General features: G+C 48.4%; 1 protein-coding gene across 2 annotated transcripts in view; it reads right to left on the minus strand.

The window, feature by feature from the left end:
• Nucleotides 1–4,008: 4,008 nt before the first annotated feature.
• The window catches only part of ERG (ETS transcription factor ERG), a 111,309-nt gene continuing 101,387 nt past the window's right edge, over nt 4,009–13,930 (minus strand). For both annotated transcript variants that reach the window (XM_047098872.1, XM_047098871.1), the window contains 2 exons: nt 13,347–13,394; nt 4,009–5,898 (listed from right to left, as the gene is read on the minus strand). In XM_047098872.1, coding sequence (XP_046954828.1) covers nt 5,378–5,898; nt 13,347–13,394 — 569 coding nt within the window. In that variant the 3' untranslated portion in view covers nt 4,009–5,377. The remainder of the gene's footprint in view (nt 5,899–13,346; nt 13,395–13,930) is intronic.

Consider the following 13,930-nt stretch of genomic DNA (forward strand, 5'->3'; position numbering starts at 1 on the left):
TTAATATGTTATCAGGAGGGCAATTGGGAGAAGTAATAAAATAATGCATTTGAAGTGCTCAGTATGGCGTCTGCCCTTAGCTCAGTAAATGTTGGTTAGTCTGCATATCGCTAAATCCCTAAGGTTCTTTTCACACGTGCTTCTGTTGTTCTCAGGTGTTTTTGACACAGCGTGGGTCCTAACATCACTGAGTTCCGGTAAGCGTGTTAAACTAGCCCTGTTCCTTCAGCCTGTTCTTTGGGATCCTGTGTTCAGCATATAACCCATTGTCCTCATCTAACCCGTTTATCAAATAACCTACTGGAGTTTGTCCTCAGCGTACCTTCTATGTCCTCATCCTACTGAGGCATGGAGTTTGTCCCTGGGATCTTCCTTCCAGATAAGTGTTGATCTTTTTTTTTAATTTTTTTTTTTAATCTTTATTTTTGAGAGACAGACAGAGTATGAGCAGGGGAAGAGCAGAGAGAGACCCAGAATCCGAAGCGGGCTCCAGGCCCTGAGCCGTCAGCACAGAGTCCGACGCGGGGCTCGAACTCACAAACCGTGAGATCGTGACCTGAGCCAAAGTCTGACGCTCAACCGACCGAGCCACCCAGGGGCCCCTAAGTGTTGATCTTTTAACGAGTACTCTTTGGCTAGGCTCACTCAGCCAGTCATGACCTTGTAAAATCTCAAAACCATTTTTTTATGAAGTTCTCTCGGAATGAAACTCTGGCTACCATTCTGTAGTATTTTCTTTAGGAAGAATGCTGTGTGTCTATGGAACATGAAAAGCGCCTCTGTTTCTTGTCTCCATAAAGCTCTTACATTTAACATGCTTCCTCCATAAATCTGTAATTCAAAACGCCTGGCACAAATCACAATCAAATATTATTATGGCTTGCCTCAACAGAATAATATTTTGTAAAAAACGTTTATGGGAAAATGAATGAAGCTATTTTGCTTTATAAAATTGGTTTAAAATAAGTTAGAAAAGTGTGCATAGTTCTTTGCATATAGAAATAACTTGGGTTCCTTTTTAGCTAGAATCAAAAGAATATGTAGATGTCGTTGAACAGTTAGCATTAGCCCGTCCAGGTTCAACATAAAGCTTTTCAGATTAGTCAGATTAAGAGCATCAGACGTGCCAAAAGAGGTCCATGTTGCCAGGGGAGAGAGGGAGCCACGGAGCACGTGGCTTCAGATATACAAAGCTACCGAATTGTGGCTGGTCTTTTTGGCAATGTGCATTTTAGGGAGGTTTCATTGACCAGCGGTGCTTAGAACAAGGTAGAAGGCAGGCCACATATCCATGGTATGCAGCCATCATTCTAATATGGCCGCCAAGATTCCCATCCTCTAGTGTAGATGCCCTACCTATATAGTGCTCACTTCTGGTGTGTGAGCAGCACCGGTGAATATGATTCACTCTCATGATTCGGTTATATTCTATGACAAAAGGACAGTTTTAGATGCAATTAAGGCCTCTAATGAGCTAAGTTTGGGTTAATTTTAAAAAGGTGGTTAACGTAGGTGGGCCTCGTCTAATCAAGCGAACCTTTAAAAGAAGTCTAAGAGATTCAACATGAAAGACATTCTCCTGCTGGCCTCGAAGAAGCAACTGCCTTGATGCAGAGAGGGCCATGTGGCAAGGACTCTAAGTGGCCTCTATGAGTTGAGAGTGATCCCTAGCTGACAGCTGGTAAGGAAATGAGACCTCAGTCCTGCAACTGCAAGGAACCAAATTCTGCCAACAACCAGTGAGCTAGGAAAAGGACCCCAGCCTCAAGGGAGATCATTATCCCTTCTGATGAAGCCACCCAGAGCTTCTGTTTGGGTGGAGTGACTAGAGAGCAATTAAACCAGGCTTTAAGAAATCACACTGGGGGCACCTGGGTGGTTCAGTGGGTTGAGTGTCCAACTTGGGCTCAGATCATGATCTCGTGGTTCGTGAGTTCAAGCCCCGCATCGGGCTCTGTGCTGACAGCCCAGAGCTTGGAGCCTGCTTTGGATTCTGTGTGTCCCTCTCTCTCTGCCTCTACCCTGCTTGTGCTCTGTCATACTCTCTCTCTCTCAAAAAAAAAAAAAAACATTAAAAAAATAATAAAATCACACTGTATCCACAGTTAGAGGTCCACTTGGGAGCCTGCAGGACACCCGTGTTTTCCCTACTTGCCATCATCTCCCAGTTCCAGGGCTTTAGGAGTCTATGCCGTGCCCGCCATCCAAGGCAAGCCCCTCTGGGCCCTCATCCCCAGGTGGCAGGTGCTGCAGCAGCACAGACAGGCGCTTGGGAGGGACAACACCTCCTCCGAATGCACCAGTCCCGACAGATGGCTTCACCGTGGAGTCTTCGAGACTTGGCAAAGGCAGCAGACTGGGAGCATAAATGAAGTCTTGCCTGAGATTTGGGAAGAGCAGGGATGCTACCAAGTACCCAAAAGGCTACGGTGGGGCTTCCACAAAGCCCAGAAGGCCATTTAAGACAAAACTGGATGAATGTCTCGCTGGGAGAAGTGATGCCATGCAGGGGTCAGGAGCGTACATCAGGGCAAACGAAGAAACGGGAGAAGCTGAGAAGGAAAAGGTCCTTCGTGTAATTACAAATATGAACTCAAGAGTGTTTTGGAGTTAGACTAAGACAGGAGCAGGTAGCGAATGTTATTTTGAGATGTAATTTAAGAATTATTTATTTGGGAGAACACAGGAGTATCGTGTCATCCAAAATCATCTCGGCTGCTCACGCTTGTCGTAAAGCTTGCTAATCATCTGGGCTGGGTGGGTGTTGGAGAGCCTAACTGAAAACATCTGCTAAAATGGAATATGCTAATCAGGTCTTATTTTTACGATTTTGCTCACGATATAATTCTGAAGGAGTGGAATGGAGTGATCATCTGAGCAAACTCATTTATAAGCAAAATGTAGGTGTCTTTGACTCTGCATTTCAAAATGGAGATGATGGATTTTTTCCATTAGAAACGTTTGGGTCACCCCAGCTGCCAGCTTTCATGTTTTCATTCCCCCCCCCCCCCCCAGGAGATACAGGCACTTTATGGGCCTTTCCCAAGCTGCCGCAAAATGATTGATGGTTGGACTTCTTTTAATCCAAGTAATGCAGAGCGTCTGAAGCTTTGGTAATCGGATCCTACTGACTTTAAAGACCACTGCCAAAATATCCATAGCACAGAGGTTTGGCAACTTGATTTAATCATAGCGAAAGACTTACAAAGTGCGAAACGAGCCCCAAGACAGCTATGAAATGGGCCAGTTCAGAAACTGACTCAGGCTAAGAAGTTGTTCGATTTTGGTGCCTCTCCCTTGCTTTGTATCCCACCTCTCGAACTGCCTTCACCTTGGCCAAAGTTGGGGGCAGGTGACACACACAGAAGAGAGAAGATGTCAAGGGCAACCAACGACTTCAGATCGTAGGAATAGTGTCTGCGGACATGTGAGGCTCAAGGCTGGCGAACCCCAAACCACAGTGCCCAGATCATCCCAGCGTGGGAAGATTAAGGCAACTGTGGACCCGGCCAGGGCCTCTCAAAGGGAAGCCAAGTGGTAAACTTAGAAGCCATCCCTTGTTCCTGTAAAGTGAGAAACTGGCTGTCCACGACGCTTTATTGACCAACAAGGTTACAGTTTGCGCTAAGAGCAGTAGATCGGTTCGCCGTTCAGCCAATGTTTTATGATCCTGGCAGGGACTGAGGGTGATCTGTGACCAGGTGTTTCTCTGGAATTTCTGTCACAACCCCCGCTCGAGGGGCCTCTTTCCATTCTGGGCACACACACATGGAGGTTCCAACGTGAAACCTTTGGTCGTCTGCTCCAGAAAGACGAGGAGGAAGAGAGAGTGAGCAGGAAGGGCCTGGAGAGGCCAACACCGTTTGGGCGCCAAACATCCTATTTGCTTGGCTCTCGCTTGCACGAGTTCCCGGACAAAATAAAACCAGAACACAAGACCCGAAGTTCAGCACACATCTCTGTTAGGCAACTTCAGTCGCTAACAAAGTGCAAATGCGGACTCCCGGGTCAATCTGATTTGCCATGCTAGGCCAAGCTTGTTTTATTACGTACATTCTGCATTCTAAGAACTAATAACTTCATATTGTAAACATTAAGCATACAGAGTTAAAATTCAAGGCCACATTCTATCATTGATTGTCCCTTTTGTCGTGTATCTTTGGCTGGCCGAGATCAACTCGTAGTGTATAAATGCATAAGTTATATAATTATTATATAAAAAGGGGGGAAAAAACATTGGCTTGTATACTTCATTCTGACAAACGCACAGCGTTTGCGACTCGAAAGGAAACCCGGAGCCTCTGCCTAACCCAAACGCCTAGATGGTTTCCGATGGCAGCATCGAAGAAGGCTACCCACCTCTTACCTGACCCTGTGGGGAACAGAGCCTCCCCCCCCGTAACGATGAGGTCCCGAATGTTTCTTTTAAATATCAGACAATTCCAGTTAAATTTTTCTTTTGACAGACAGACAAACAAACAAAAAAGAGAGATGCGTATTCTTGTTCCTGAATTCTACTACTTTCCCCTCGTCCTGGACGCCATATTCTTCCTCTTAACACTGGGTTTGGTAGGGCACCGACCAATGAACCCGCAAGTCTCCCGACTCAGTCTCCGGCCTCTGCACTGTCCCAAGTCCGGTCTCCACTGCTTGACAAGCGTCTCTCCCAGCCCTCTGGCCTCCTCCTCCTCCGCTCCCTTCTCTCGCACCTCCTCCAGCCCTCTGTCTACAACCACACGCTCGCTGTCCGCAGACGGCCCCGGCCCCACCGCCGGGCTCAGTTCCCCTGATACCGTCCAGGAGCTGTGGCTCTCCCCCGAACGGAACGCATCTGATTTCACCCAAACAGCACGTTCTACTGAGTTCCATCTCGGTATCTGTCGACGGGCCACGGTCTCTCTCTTTTCTTTTTTGATATGTTTCTATTTTTAAATACAGGTAGTTTTCCTTAAAATGACATGTAAATGGTATGTCAGGGGAAGGCTGTGTTACCACTCTCACTGTACTTGAATCCCCGTTTGCACTAGCGGGACCCCAAACTCCCCTCTGAAGTTTATAGGTTTCTTAAGAACACTTTCTTTGGCACTTGGTCCTCATGACTTCTTCATGCTTCTACTTACAATGTCTTTTACAAGGTGGGTCCACCCCCGAGGTGTCCAGATAACGTTACATTTTTTGCATCCTCTTTATTCCTGGAGTAATACTTTAGTAAATCCCTCCCGTTAAAGAGTCTTTGGATCTCGTCCCTGGCTTCCTTCCCCAGCGCCAGTCAAGCTCTTACATTCCTCTTGAGGCACTTTTGATTCACGGTCTCCGATAGAGTTGGTGGCAATTTCTTGGTGATTGTATGCTGTTGGGAAAGGCCTCCCTCAGGTCGTTAGTAGTAAGTGCCCAGATGAGAAGGCATGTGGCTGCCCGGAAGCCTAGTGTTGGGGTATATACCTCCGGTTGGCGAATTCCAGTAGGGGTTTGGGGCGGCGAAGAAACTGGACGAGGTCACGGGTAGGGCGGGAGGGTGGGGGGCCACAAAGTTCATCTTCTGTGGGTGGGCGTGATAGGAGCCCATGTAAGGGAGGTCTGAGGGGTACTTGTACAGAGATGATTCTGGAGGGTGGGGCTGGAGGGCCTGGGCGATCCCGTGGAAGTCAAACTTGTAGGCGTAGCGCTTCCCGTGGACTTTGGTCATGATATTTTTGTCATAGTAGTAGCGGAGGGCGCGGCTGAGTTTGTCGTAGTTCATATTGGGTTTGCTTTTCCGTTCTCCCCAGCGCCGGGCCACCTCATCGGGGTCCGTCATCTTGAACTCCCCGTTGGTGCCTTCCCAGGTGATGCAGTTGGAGTTCGAGCTGTCCGACAGGAGCTCCAGGAGGAACTGCCAGAGCTGAATCTGCCCACTCCCTGAGAGGGGGGGAAGGAAACAGAACACCAGTGAGAACAGGTTCTGAGCTAAAGGCAGTGTTTCTCCAGAGGCGGAAGCGGGTGCTTAGTGGCGTTCCATGCAGACGCCTTAACCTGCCTGTGCGCCCGTCCCTCGGCTGCTGGGGATGGTGGCTGCCTTCCTCCCTCTTCTCCAGAATATTGCCCCTGGCTGACCAGGAGTTGCTTCGCCTCCCCCCCGACCCCCCAGGGCAACCCACAGCCAGAGGGGCCCCGTCTCACTGCCTCAAGGAGGGGCCGGCTCTGTGATGCTGTTCATACTCGTGAGCTCCTTGCAGGACCAGACCGGAGCAAGGTTCCGGCTAAGGCCACCAGCCCCCGCAGCCTTACCCCTGCCCTGTCTGCTTCATCACTGCCTCTCTCCCAGAGACACACAATGAACTGAGCACCTGCACAAGTATCGGCATCCCAAGTTCTGTGTCTTGGGAACAGGGTCTTCGGTGAGGATCTTTGGTGATATCGGGCTCATCCACAGATCCAAGTAATGCGACGCAAAGAATTTCTATGGGGCAAAGTTTAGGTTGGTCCCATCCATGTCTGACTTCCTTAGAAGCATAGCCAAGCCAACTCTGTGTTTCAGGGGTGAAAGGGTTTATTTTTCCTATCTTGCGAGGCAAAAAGTGCCATTATGTTGATGGCAATAATGACTTAACACCATTTATATTGGCTGGGTCAAGTAAAATAATAAAAGTCATATTTAGGAAATGAACTTCTAAAAGTTTATGGAAAAAATAGAGAATGGAAGTAAACACCGTTATTTCTAACATAACATTTTGCTGGCACCCAGAAAGCAATTCTGTCAAAACTTTTCCTAGAACAGAATTAACCCACTCAAAATGAGGAAGTTTAGAAAAAGTTGGCTCTTTTTCAAACCAGATCACCTATTTCCAGTATTTAGGCAACTGCATCGTAACGGAAATCCACGGGTTGCCCTCACATTGCGATGCCAGTTGTGTTCAGAAGTTTCCAGAAGAAAATCTGCAGCAGTGAGTGTGACTGCAAGCCCTTCTGGGGAACCAAATGAGACTCCACCTTCATCAGCGAGGTCTCAGTTAGCTGGGGGCACACAGAATTGTGTTTGATCCCACTGGAGAGACACGTGGGTGTGCCTTTCAGGTCTTATAAAGTTTCGAGAAAAATCCAGGCATATCGTTCCAGCCACCACGTTACACTATTTTAAGATGACTTATGGCTTCCTCCAGGGAAGCAGCATGTAAATATCGACAGCAGTATTGAGCACCAGGAGGAACTAAGATGTGCTGAACAGATTTTCGAGGCTTTGAAAGTAACTAAGAGGCCTGGCTTTCCTCCCAAACTCCAGCTCGAACACTGCCTCAGGCTTGTACCAAAAAGATGACTTTTTTAAACGTTTATTTATTTTTGAGAGAGAGACACAGAGAGAGCATGAGTGGGGGAGGGGCAGAGAGAGAGGGAGACGCAGGCTCCCAAGCAGGCTCTGAGCTGTCAGCACAAGGCCCGATGAGGGGCTCAAACTCATGAACTGCGAGATCATGACCTGAGCAGAAGTCAGACGCCTAACCGACGGAGCCCCCCAGGCGCCCCCCAAAAGAATACTTTTTATTGCACGATCAGCAAATTACCAAGAGATGTGATAAAATGACTGGCAACTGTTCAGGGAATTGATGTCGTGTAAAAATCAATTAGAATTTTTCCCCCCCAAACCCTTCTCCCTAGCTAACTCCCTACATAAATTGCCCAACTCTTAAATCCTTGTTTCCACATTGGCTACACGGAGATGGGTATATTTGTGAATTCATCCATGCAACAGCATCGTGAGAAAGGTCAGCCTTTTCTGAATGTGTTCTGGAAAATTCTCATTTTCACTCTACAACACATTTGAAATACATTAACAGCTTGTCATTCAACTCAATGGAAGCCTGTGCTTTTTCGGAACCACATATTCAAACTGTTCTCAATCAAGTTTTGGTTGCCCCGAACATCTCATTAATATGCATTTGAAAAAATACGAAGAATGGTATGAGAAAACCATATGGGTTTAGTATACATATTGTAACCGAAGGATTACTACTTGACAAAAATTCCACACATGACCTGGGAATAGGGAAAAACAAAATTTTTTTATTTAACAGCCCAACATATGCTTCCACGTAAACACATAGAGTTGTCTGAAAATAAATATTCACTGTGAACGTCCTCCCACAGAGAAAGCAATTCCATAGATTGCGCATAAACACACAGACCTTCCCAGATAGCCAGAATACTAGCCGGCATTTATTCAAACCTTGGCATTGCTCCTAGGCATCTGTCCCTTGCCCACTTCCTTTAGAAACCTGCACAGAGACAGCCAGTGGACAAAAGTGGTTTCATACCCCTCCTGCTTCTGAAGCACTAGAAAGGCAGAGATCTAAATGCGCAGCTGGAAATTCAAAGATGCGCGATTTCTTACTAGACTCTTTTGCCCGTTAACCTTTAAGACACAGCCTCTTGAGCATTTCAAGGATCTGTGGGCATAAGAGATCTTTACACAAAATTCATCACCTTCCAAACCTGAGAACAAAAGGGAAAATGCAAAATCAATCGCTGTTTAAGTAAATGTTATGAAATGCAACGGCGTGCCCAGAGCATTAACTGTTACATTTAATACTCGTAACAAAATCCCTTGTATCCGCAGTGTGGAGCAGGTTTTCTTGTGCAAGAATTGTCAAGGATGCACCGCGGCGGCTGAGGACTCAGCCAATGGTAGATGAACTGAGTTCCTTGTGGCCACAAATTTCAAAAGCAATTTATGAAGACGAAAACACGTACGGTACGATAAAGGTGCATTTGAGAACACAGAACGGGGGAGGTCAGACAAGGATATCTAAGTGGTGGGAAGCCTAAGAGGGGCTTGGGCCGTTCACCGGCCAAGCCGACAAGTGAAAGGAGAGGTCCTTACACTCGGGATCCGGCATCCGGCAGCCTGGCCACCTCCCCCCTTCCTCCATCGCCCTCCTTTGGGAAAACCTTTCCAGTCTGTTTTCTCACCCTATCTTGGTAGCGGCTTTCCAACATCAGTAAGAAGTAGCTACTTTTACCCAGGATTGGGTGGGGTAATTAACAAAGCCAGGATTGGTGGGAGAAACAATGATGTCGCTTGTGCCCCGCCCACAGGAGAACCCAATGGGATAAAGGGGGGGAGGGGTGCGCCTGGAAGAGAATGAAAGGCAATGCTTCTATTTTTAGAAGGAAGGTGGTCTCTTCATGCAGCGGAAGGAGAAGAGAAGGAACAGTAGCAAAGAAGTACAACTAAGCAGAAAAGGGCAAAGCACCCCAAAGGTTTATAAAGCACACAGAAAAGCAGAGCTGGGAGTGACTCAGCAGCTGTGGGTCCAGAAGGAGGGGTGTCCCCCCCCCCAAGAGCGGGACTCAGCGGCCACCACCTGACGGAGGGACAGAGCAGGAAATGAAGCAGAGAGGGTCCCCTAAAGCACCACGGTGGCAGCCAGCGGAGGCCACTTTCTGCCGTCGCCGGGCACGCGGCAGAGAAGCCCGTGGGCACAGCCTGGCCCCTCCGCCATGCCGAGCCCCAGGCAGCTGGCACGTCCCAGGGCGGAGGCTTTGCTCGGGGCTCAGCGTGGCTCAGACAGGACTTGGTAGAGTGCAGGGCAGTACGGTGTCCGGAAGCACCAGTCTGGAATCATCCCTACCTCCGCTGAATCCTGGCACTGGCACGCACGGGGCCTTGGGCAGCTCACCTAACGCTCTGTGCCTCAGTGCCCTCATCTATAAAATGGGAGTGGTGGTAACGGCATCTTGCCAGGACACTGTGAGGATAAACTCAACACATGAAGGGTCTTACCATGGTTTGTTTGAGCTGAAAACCAGAGGGTTTTTTTTTTAATTTTTTTCTTTTAACATTTATATATTTTTGAGACAGAGAGAGAGAGAGCATGAACAGGGGAGGGTCAGAGAAAGAGGGAGACACAGAACCCGAAGCAGGCTCCAGGCTCCGAGCTGTCAGCACAGAGCCCGACGCGGGGCTCAAACCCACGAACCGCGAGATCATGACCTGAGCCAAAGTCGGACGCTTAACCGACGGAGCCACCCAGGTGCTCCGAAAACCTTAGTTTAAAGAGAGGCACATACCTTGCCTAGAGCTACAAGAGGACAGAACGAAGCCAAGTGCCCCTCCCCGTGCACCCCATGTTGGCCGTGAAAAGCTGTGAATGGTGTCCTCGGGCTGGCTGACGGCCACCGAAAGCCTACTCTTTGCCAATACCATCCTGAACACTTGTATTTATTTAATCCCCCCAAGAATCGTGAGGGAGCCCACTCTTGAGATGAGGACATTAGACCCCAGAGAGATAGAGTGATTCATCTTGCCCAATGTCGGCAAAGGTTGGAACCCAGTCTCTAAGCTCGGACGCCCGAATCCCAGCACGAACCATTGCTTTCAGGCCTGACCTCCACTCCCTTGAGTCCTCCCCACGTCGTCCTTTCCCTTGGCCTGGGGCTTGGGAGGTTCAAAGTGGAAGACTGGACACTCCCACCTCCTAACCAATGGCAAAACATCCCTAAAACTGGTTTCTGGCTTTGCACAAAGCTGGATACAATTCATGCCCCCCATTAAAGAGTGTCCAGTTAGCACCAGGGGGGGCCACTGAACACAACCCAAGAAGGTGCCTTCATGGAAAGGCAGCCTCGGTTCATTAGAGAAGCCACATACATGTTCAGCCATTCTAATGGGACATCAAGGGGCTGTGTGGTTTACGTGTGATCCATGACGTAATCGTTCAGGGATGGGACGCACCTCTCAGCAGGAGACATATGGCCCCAAGTGCACGTCACATGAATATCTGGAACCGAGACCTTGAGATGCGGTTATTCTCTCGTGCGTTTACACACCACGATGTCACCTTCCCACTTAAAATGATTTTAAAAGTTTGCGTTGTACAAAGAGCGAAGGCAGCAGTTTGAAGTGATGAAGGGCTTACTTATCAGAGAATGGGAAAATAGAGTCAAACAGGAAGAGGGAGTCTCATCCCCAGAAAGACCAGAGACATTCTGGTTTTGGGGGTGGGGGAAGCCACGTGAATACGACTGACGCGCGTGCAGCCCGAGGAGAGATGGAAAGAAGCCTAATCATTATCAACTAAGTAAAACAAGTCTTTATCTTCAAGCCCCTGGTTGGAGGTCACCATCTTCCCCAGGCCAAGTGAGGATGGTCTTAGTAGACAAAGGGCTGTCCTTTGCTCCCAGTGCTGGGCCTGCTGACCTACTGTGGACAGAGCCATTTTCCCAGCACCTACACGCTTGTAGAACTCAAGGGAAATCCTTCCTTTCTATTCTCTTGGCCCCCATTCTCCAAGGCCTCCCTCCTCCCTCGGGCTCACTCAGGAGCGGTGCAGGGCAAGACAATAAAACCAGACTCTGGAGACGGAGAATCAGGGTTCAAATGCGACTTCCCGTTTTATTGGCTGTGTGACCCAGGGAAAGTCACCTAATTTCTCTGGACCTCTGACTCCTCCTCTGTAGGATGAAGATAATGACCTCCCAGGGCTGTGTCATGCAGCGGCATGGCAGACTTAAGCACTTGCCCGGGCATTTCCACAGGGTGGGAGCTATTTGATTGTTATTTCACATGATTGTATTAAAGTCCCCAGAGTGCTCCCGCGTCTGTTCCTTTCCTCTTTCTAATCTATCCTGAACACTGATGCCAGATCAATCTTCCTGAGGCATGGCTGATAACAGTAATCTCCCAACATAGTAATCCTTTTTATATGAACCGTTACGAAGCAGTTCGAAATGGAGAGCTGAGCCCGGGATTGGGGGGGGGACCAGACACCCGGGAGCCTTGGCCACCAGTTGGACGCTCCCTTGAGAGCAAAGCACCTGTGTGGCAGTGTTGTAATCACCCGTGTTCATTTCTCCACCAGAATGTGAGGACCTCGAAGGTCAAGGACGGTATCTCCTTACTCCTCGCATTTGTTTCTTCAACAAATAATTACTGAGCGCCTGGTCTAGTCCCCAGGGTTGGGTAATAAACAATCCCTTTTTTTTTTTAACTATTTTTAAAAATATGTATTCATTTTTGAGAGAGCGTGAGTGGGGCAGAGGCAGGGGCGGGGACGGGGGGGGTGGACAAAAGATCTGAGGCAGCAAATTCAACGTGGGGCTCGAACTCACAAACCGAGAGATCAGGACCCGAGCCGAAGTCGGAGCTCAGCCGACTGAGCCACCCGGGCACCCCTAAAACAGTCCCTTCTAACGGCTCAAATGCCTCAGAGGGATTTTTCTGAACTACTGAACATTACCTAAAATGTAATGTCAAAGCTGCAGATACTTGATAATGATATTTCGTGTTCTCAAAATACAGATTCCCTTGTGGGGACGAATGCTGCTTGAATCTGAACTTTTCCGTTTCCAACCCTATTTTGGCCTCCGTGTTTAGGAAATATACATTCCAGCTTGTACTTGCAATACGCCTGTGTCATCTTGGCATTTGAATGTGCTGTTGAAAACCCTCAGCATATGCTGTGAATTTCGGAAGTGGATGCCAGCCAGCACAGCTGGTTCTGATCTGAATACAAACAAATACAACAGTTTGGTTGGCACTGAAATGTGATGACAGGTGACGATCTTTGGCGAGGTACGGGTCACAAGTGGGCCAGTTAAGAATCTGCACCCTCTCCTAGCCTCTAACTTCAAAAACAGACCGTTCATCGAAGATGATCCTACATTCGAAGCCTTCGGGTTGGAGTTAAGGTTCTCCTTTTTAGGATAGGGTTTGACCTCCCTGTGTCATGGGATGAACTGCGTCCCCTCTCCCCAAAATTCACACGTTGGAATCTTAACCCCCAGTTATCTCAGAATGTGACCTTTTTTTTTTTTTTCTGGAAAAAGGGGCTTTACAGAGCTGTTTGAGTGAAAGTGACGTTAGGGTAGGTCTAATCCAGTATGACTGGTGTCCTTATAAAGGGAAATCTGGACACAGAGACACACACAGAGAGAAGACAGGTAAAGAGACCCAGGGATAAGACAGCCGTCTACAAGCCAAGGAGAGAGGTCCGGAACAGATCCGTCCTTCATGGCCCTCGGAAGGAACAAACGCTGCCTGTCACGTGACACGTCGATTTTGGACTTCTGGCCTCCAGATTGTGAGACGGTAAATATCTGTTATCTAAGCCCCCGGTTTGTGGTGTTTGTTACGGCAGCCCTAGGCAACTGATACAGTTTAGATTCGGTGATCCTGCCCTTTGCGGCAGCTAAGATCTTAATGGATTCCATGACCCGTTTAGTTTTTTTCCACTCTTGCAAATAATCCAACGAGATCTAAACTCCACCTTGTGCAGCTGGAAGGATTTCTCGCCAATACAAGTTAATCTTTCAAAATAGCCACTGCCAAAAAGGTAACTTTGTTAGGGGCAAAACCACCAGCAGTCTCTCACCTGGATTTGCAAGGCGGCTACTTGTTGGTCCGAGAATCTGATAAGGATCTACAACAAAAAGAAAAGAAGTCAAATCCCAGAGACCTTGTCGCGGCTTGGTGTGATGTCACTGCAGGTATGATACCCCTGACTTGTGTTTCCAGGTTTCAGAGTCATTGTATCCCCCACACCAAAGTCGCCCGGCACCACTTCCTGTACTGAATAAGATGTCACGTGGAATCCGAGAGAAGTTTCTTGCCAAAGACCTCTTAAGCTCAGCTCTGGCTTAGGGTTCCTGACACCTGGCTCTCTCCATCCCAGGACATAAACTGGGCAAACATGTGCTATGTCCCCACTGGGTCCGGGGCCACGCCGGCCACGTTGTTCAGCACACTGGCAATATCAACGGTGTTCCGTTGGGTATCACCAATCCGCGGTGTTCCGCATGGGGCCTGGCATGAGTGCGGGCTTGCGGCATGTGGCCTGGGGGTAAAATTAAAAGGACTCGTCTGTCACAGAGAAGGGACGTGAGTGGAGGCAGAATGTTCTTTCCATATTTACTGCATAGGTTTGGAAATGTCTTAGCAAAATCTCGAGTTATCCCT

Source organism: Lynx rufus, unplaced genomic scaffold (genome assembly GCF_022079265.1).
Source record: "Lynx rufus isolate CCGP_SWC_20201006 ecotype Redwood Valley unplaced genomic scaffold, mLynRuf1.p SCAF_5, whole genome shotgun sequence".
Classification (NCBI taxonomy): Eukaryota; Metazoa; Chordata; class Mammalia; order Carnivora; family Felidae; genus Lynx; species Lynx rufus.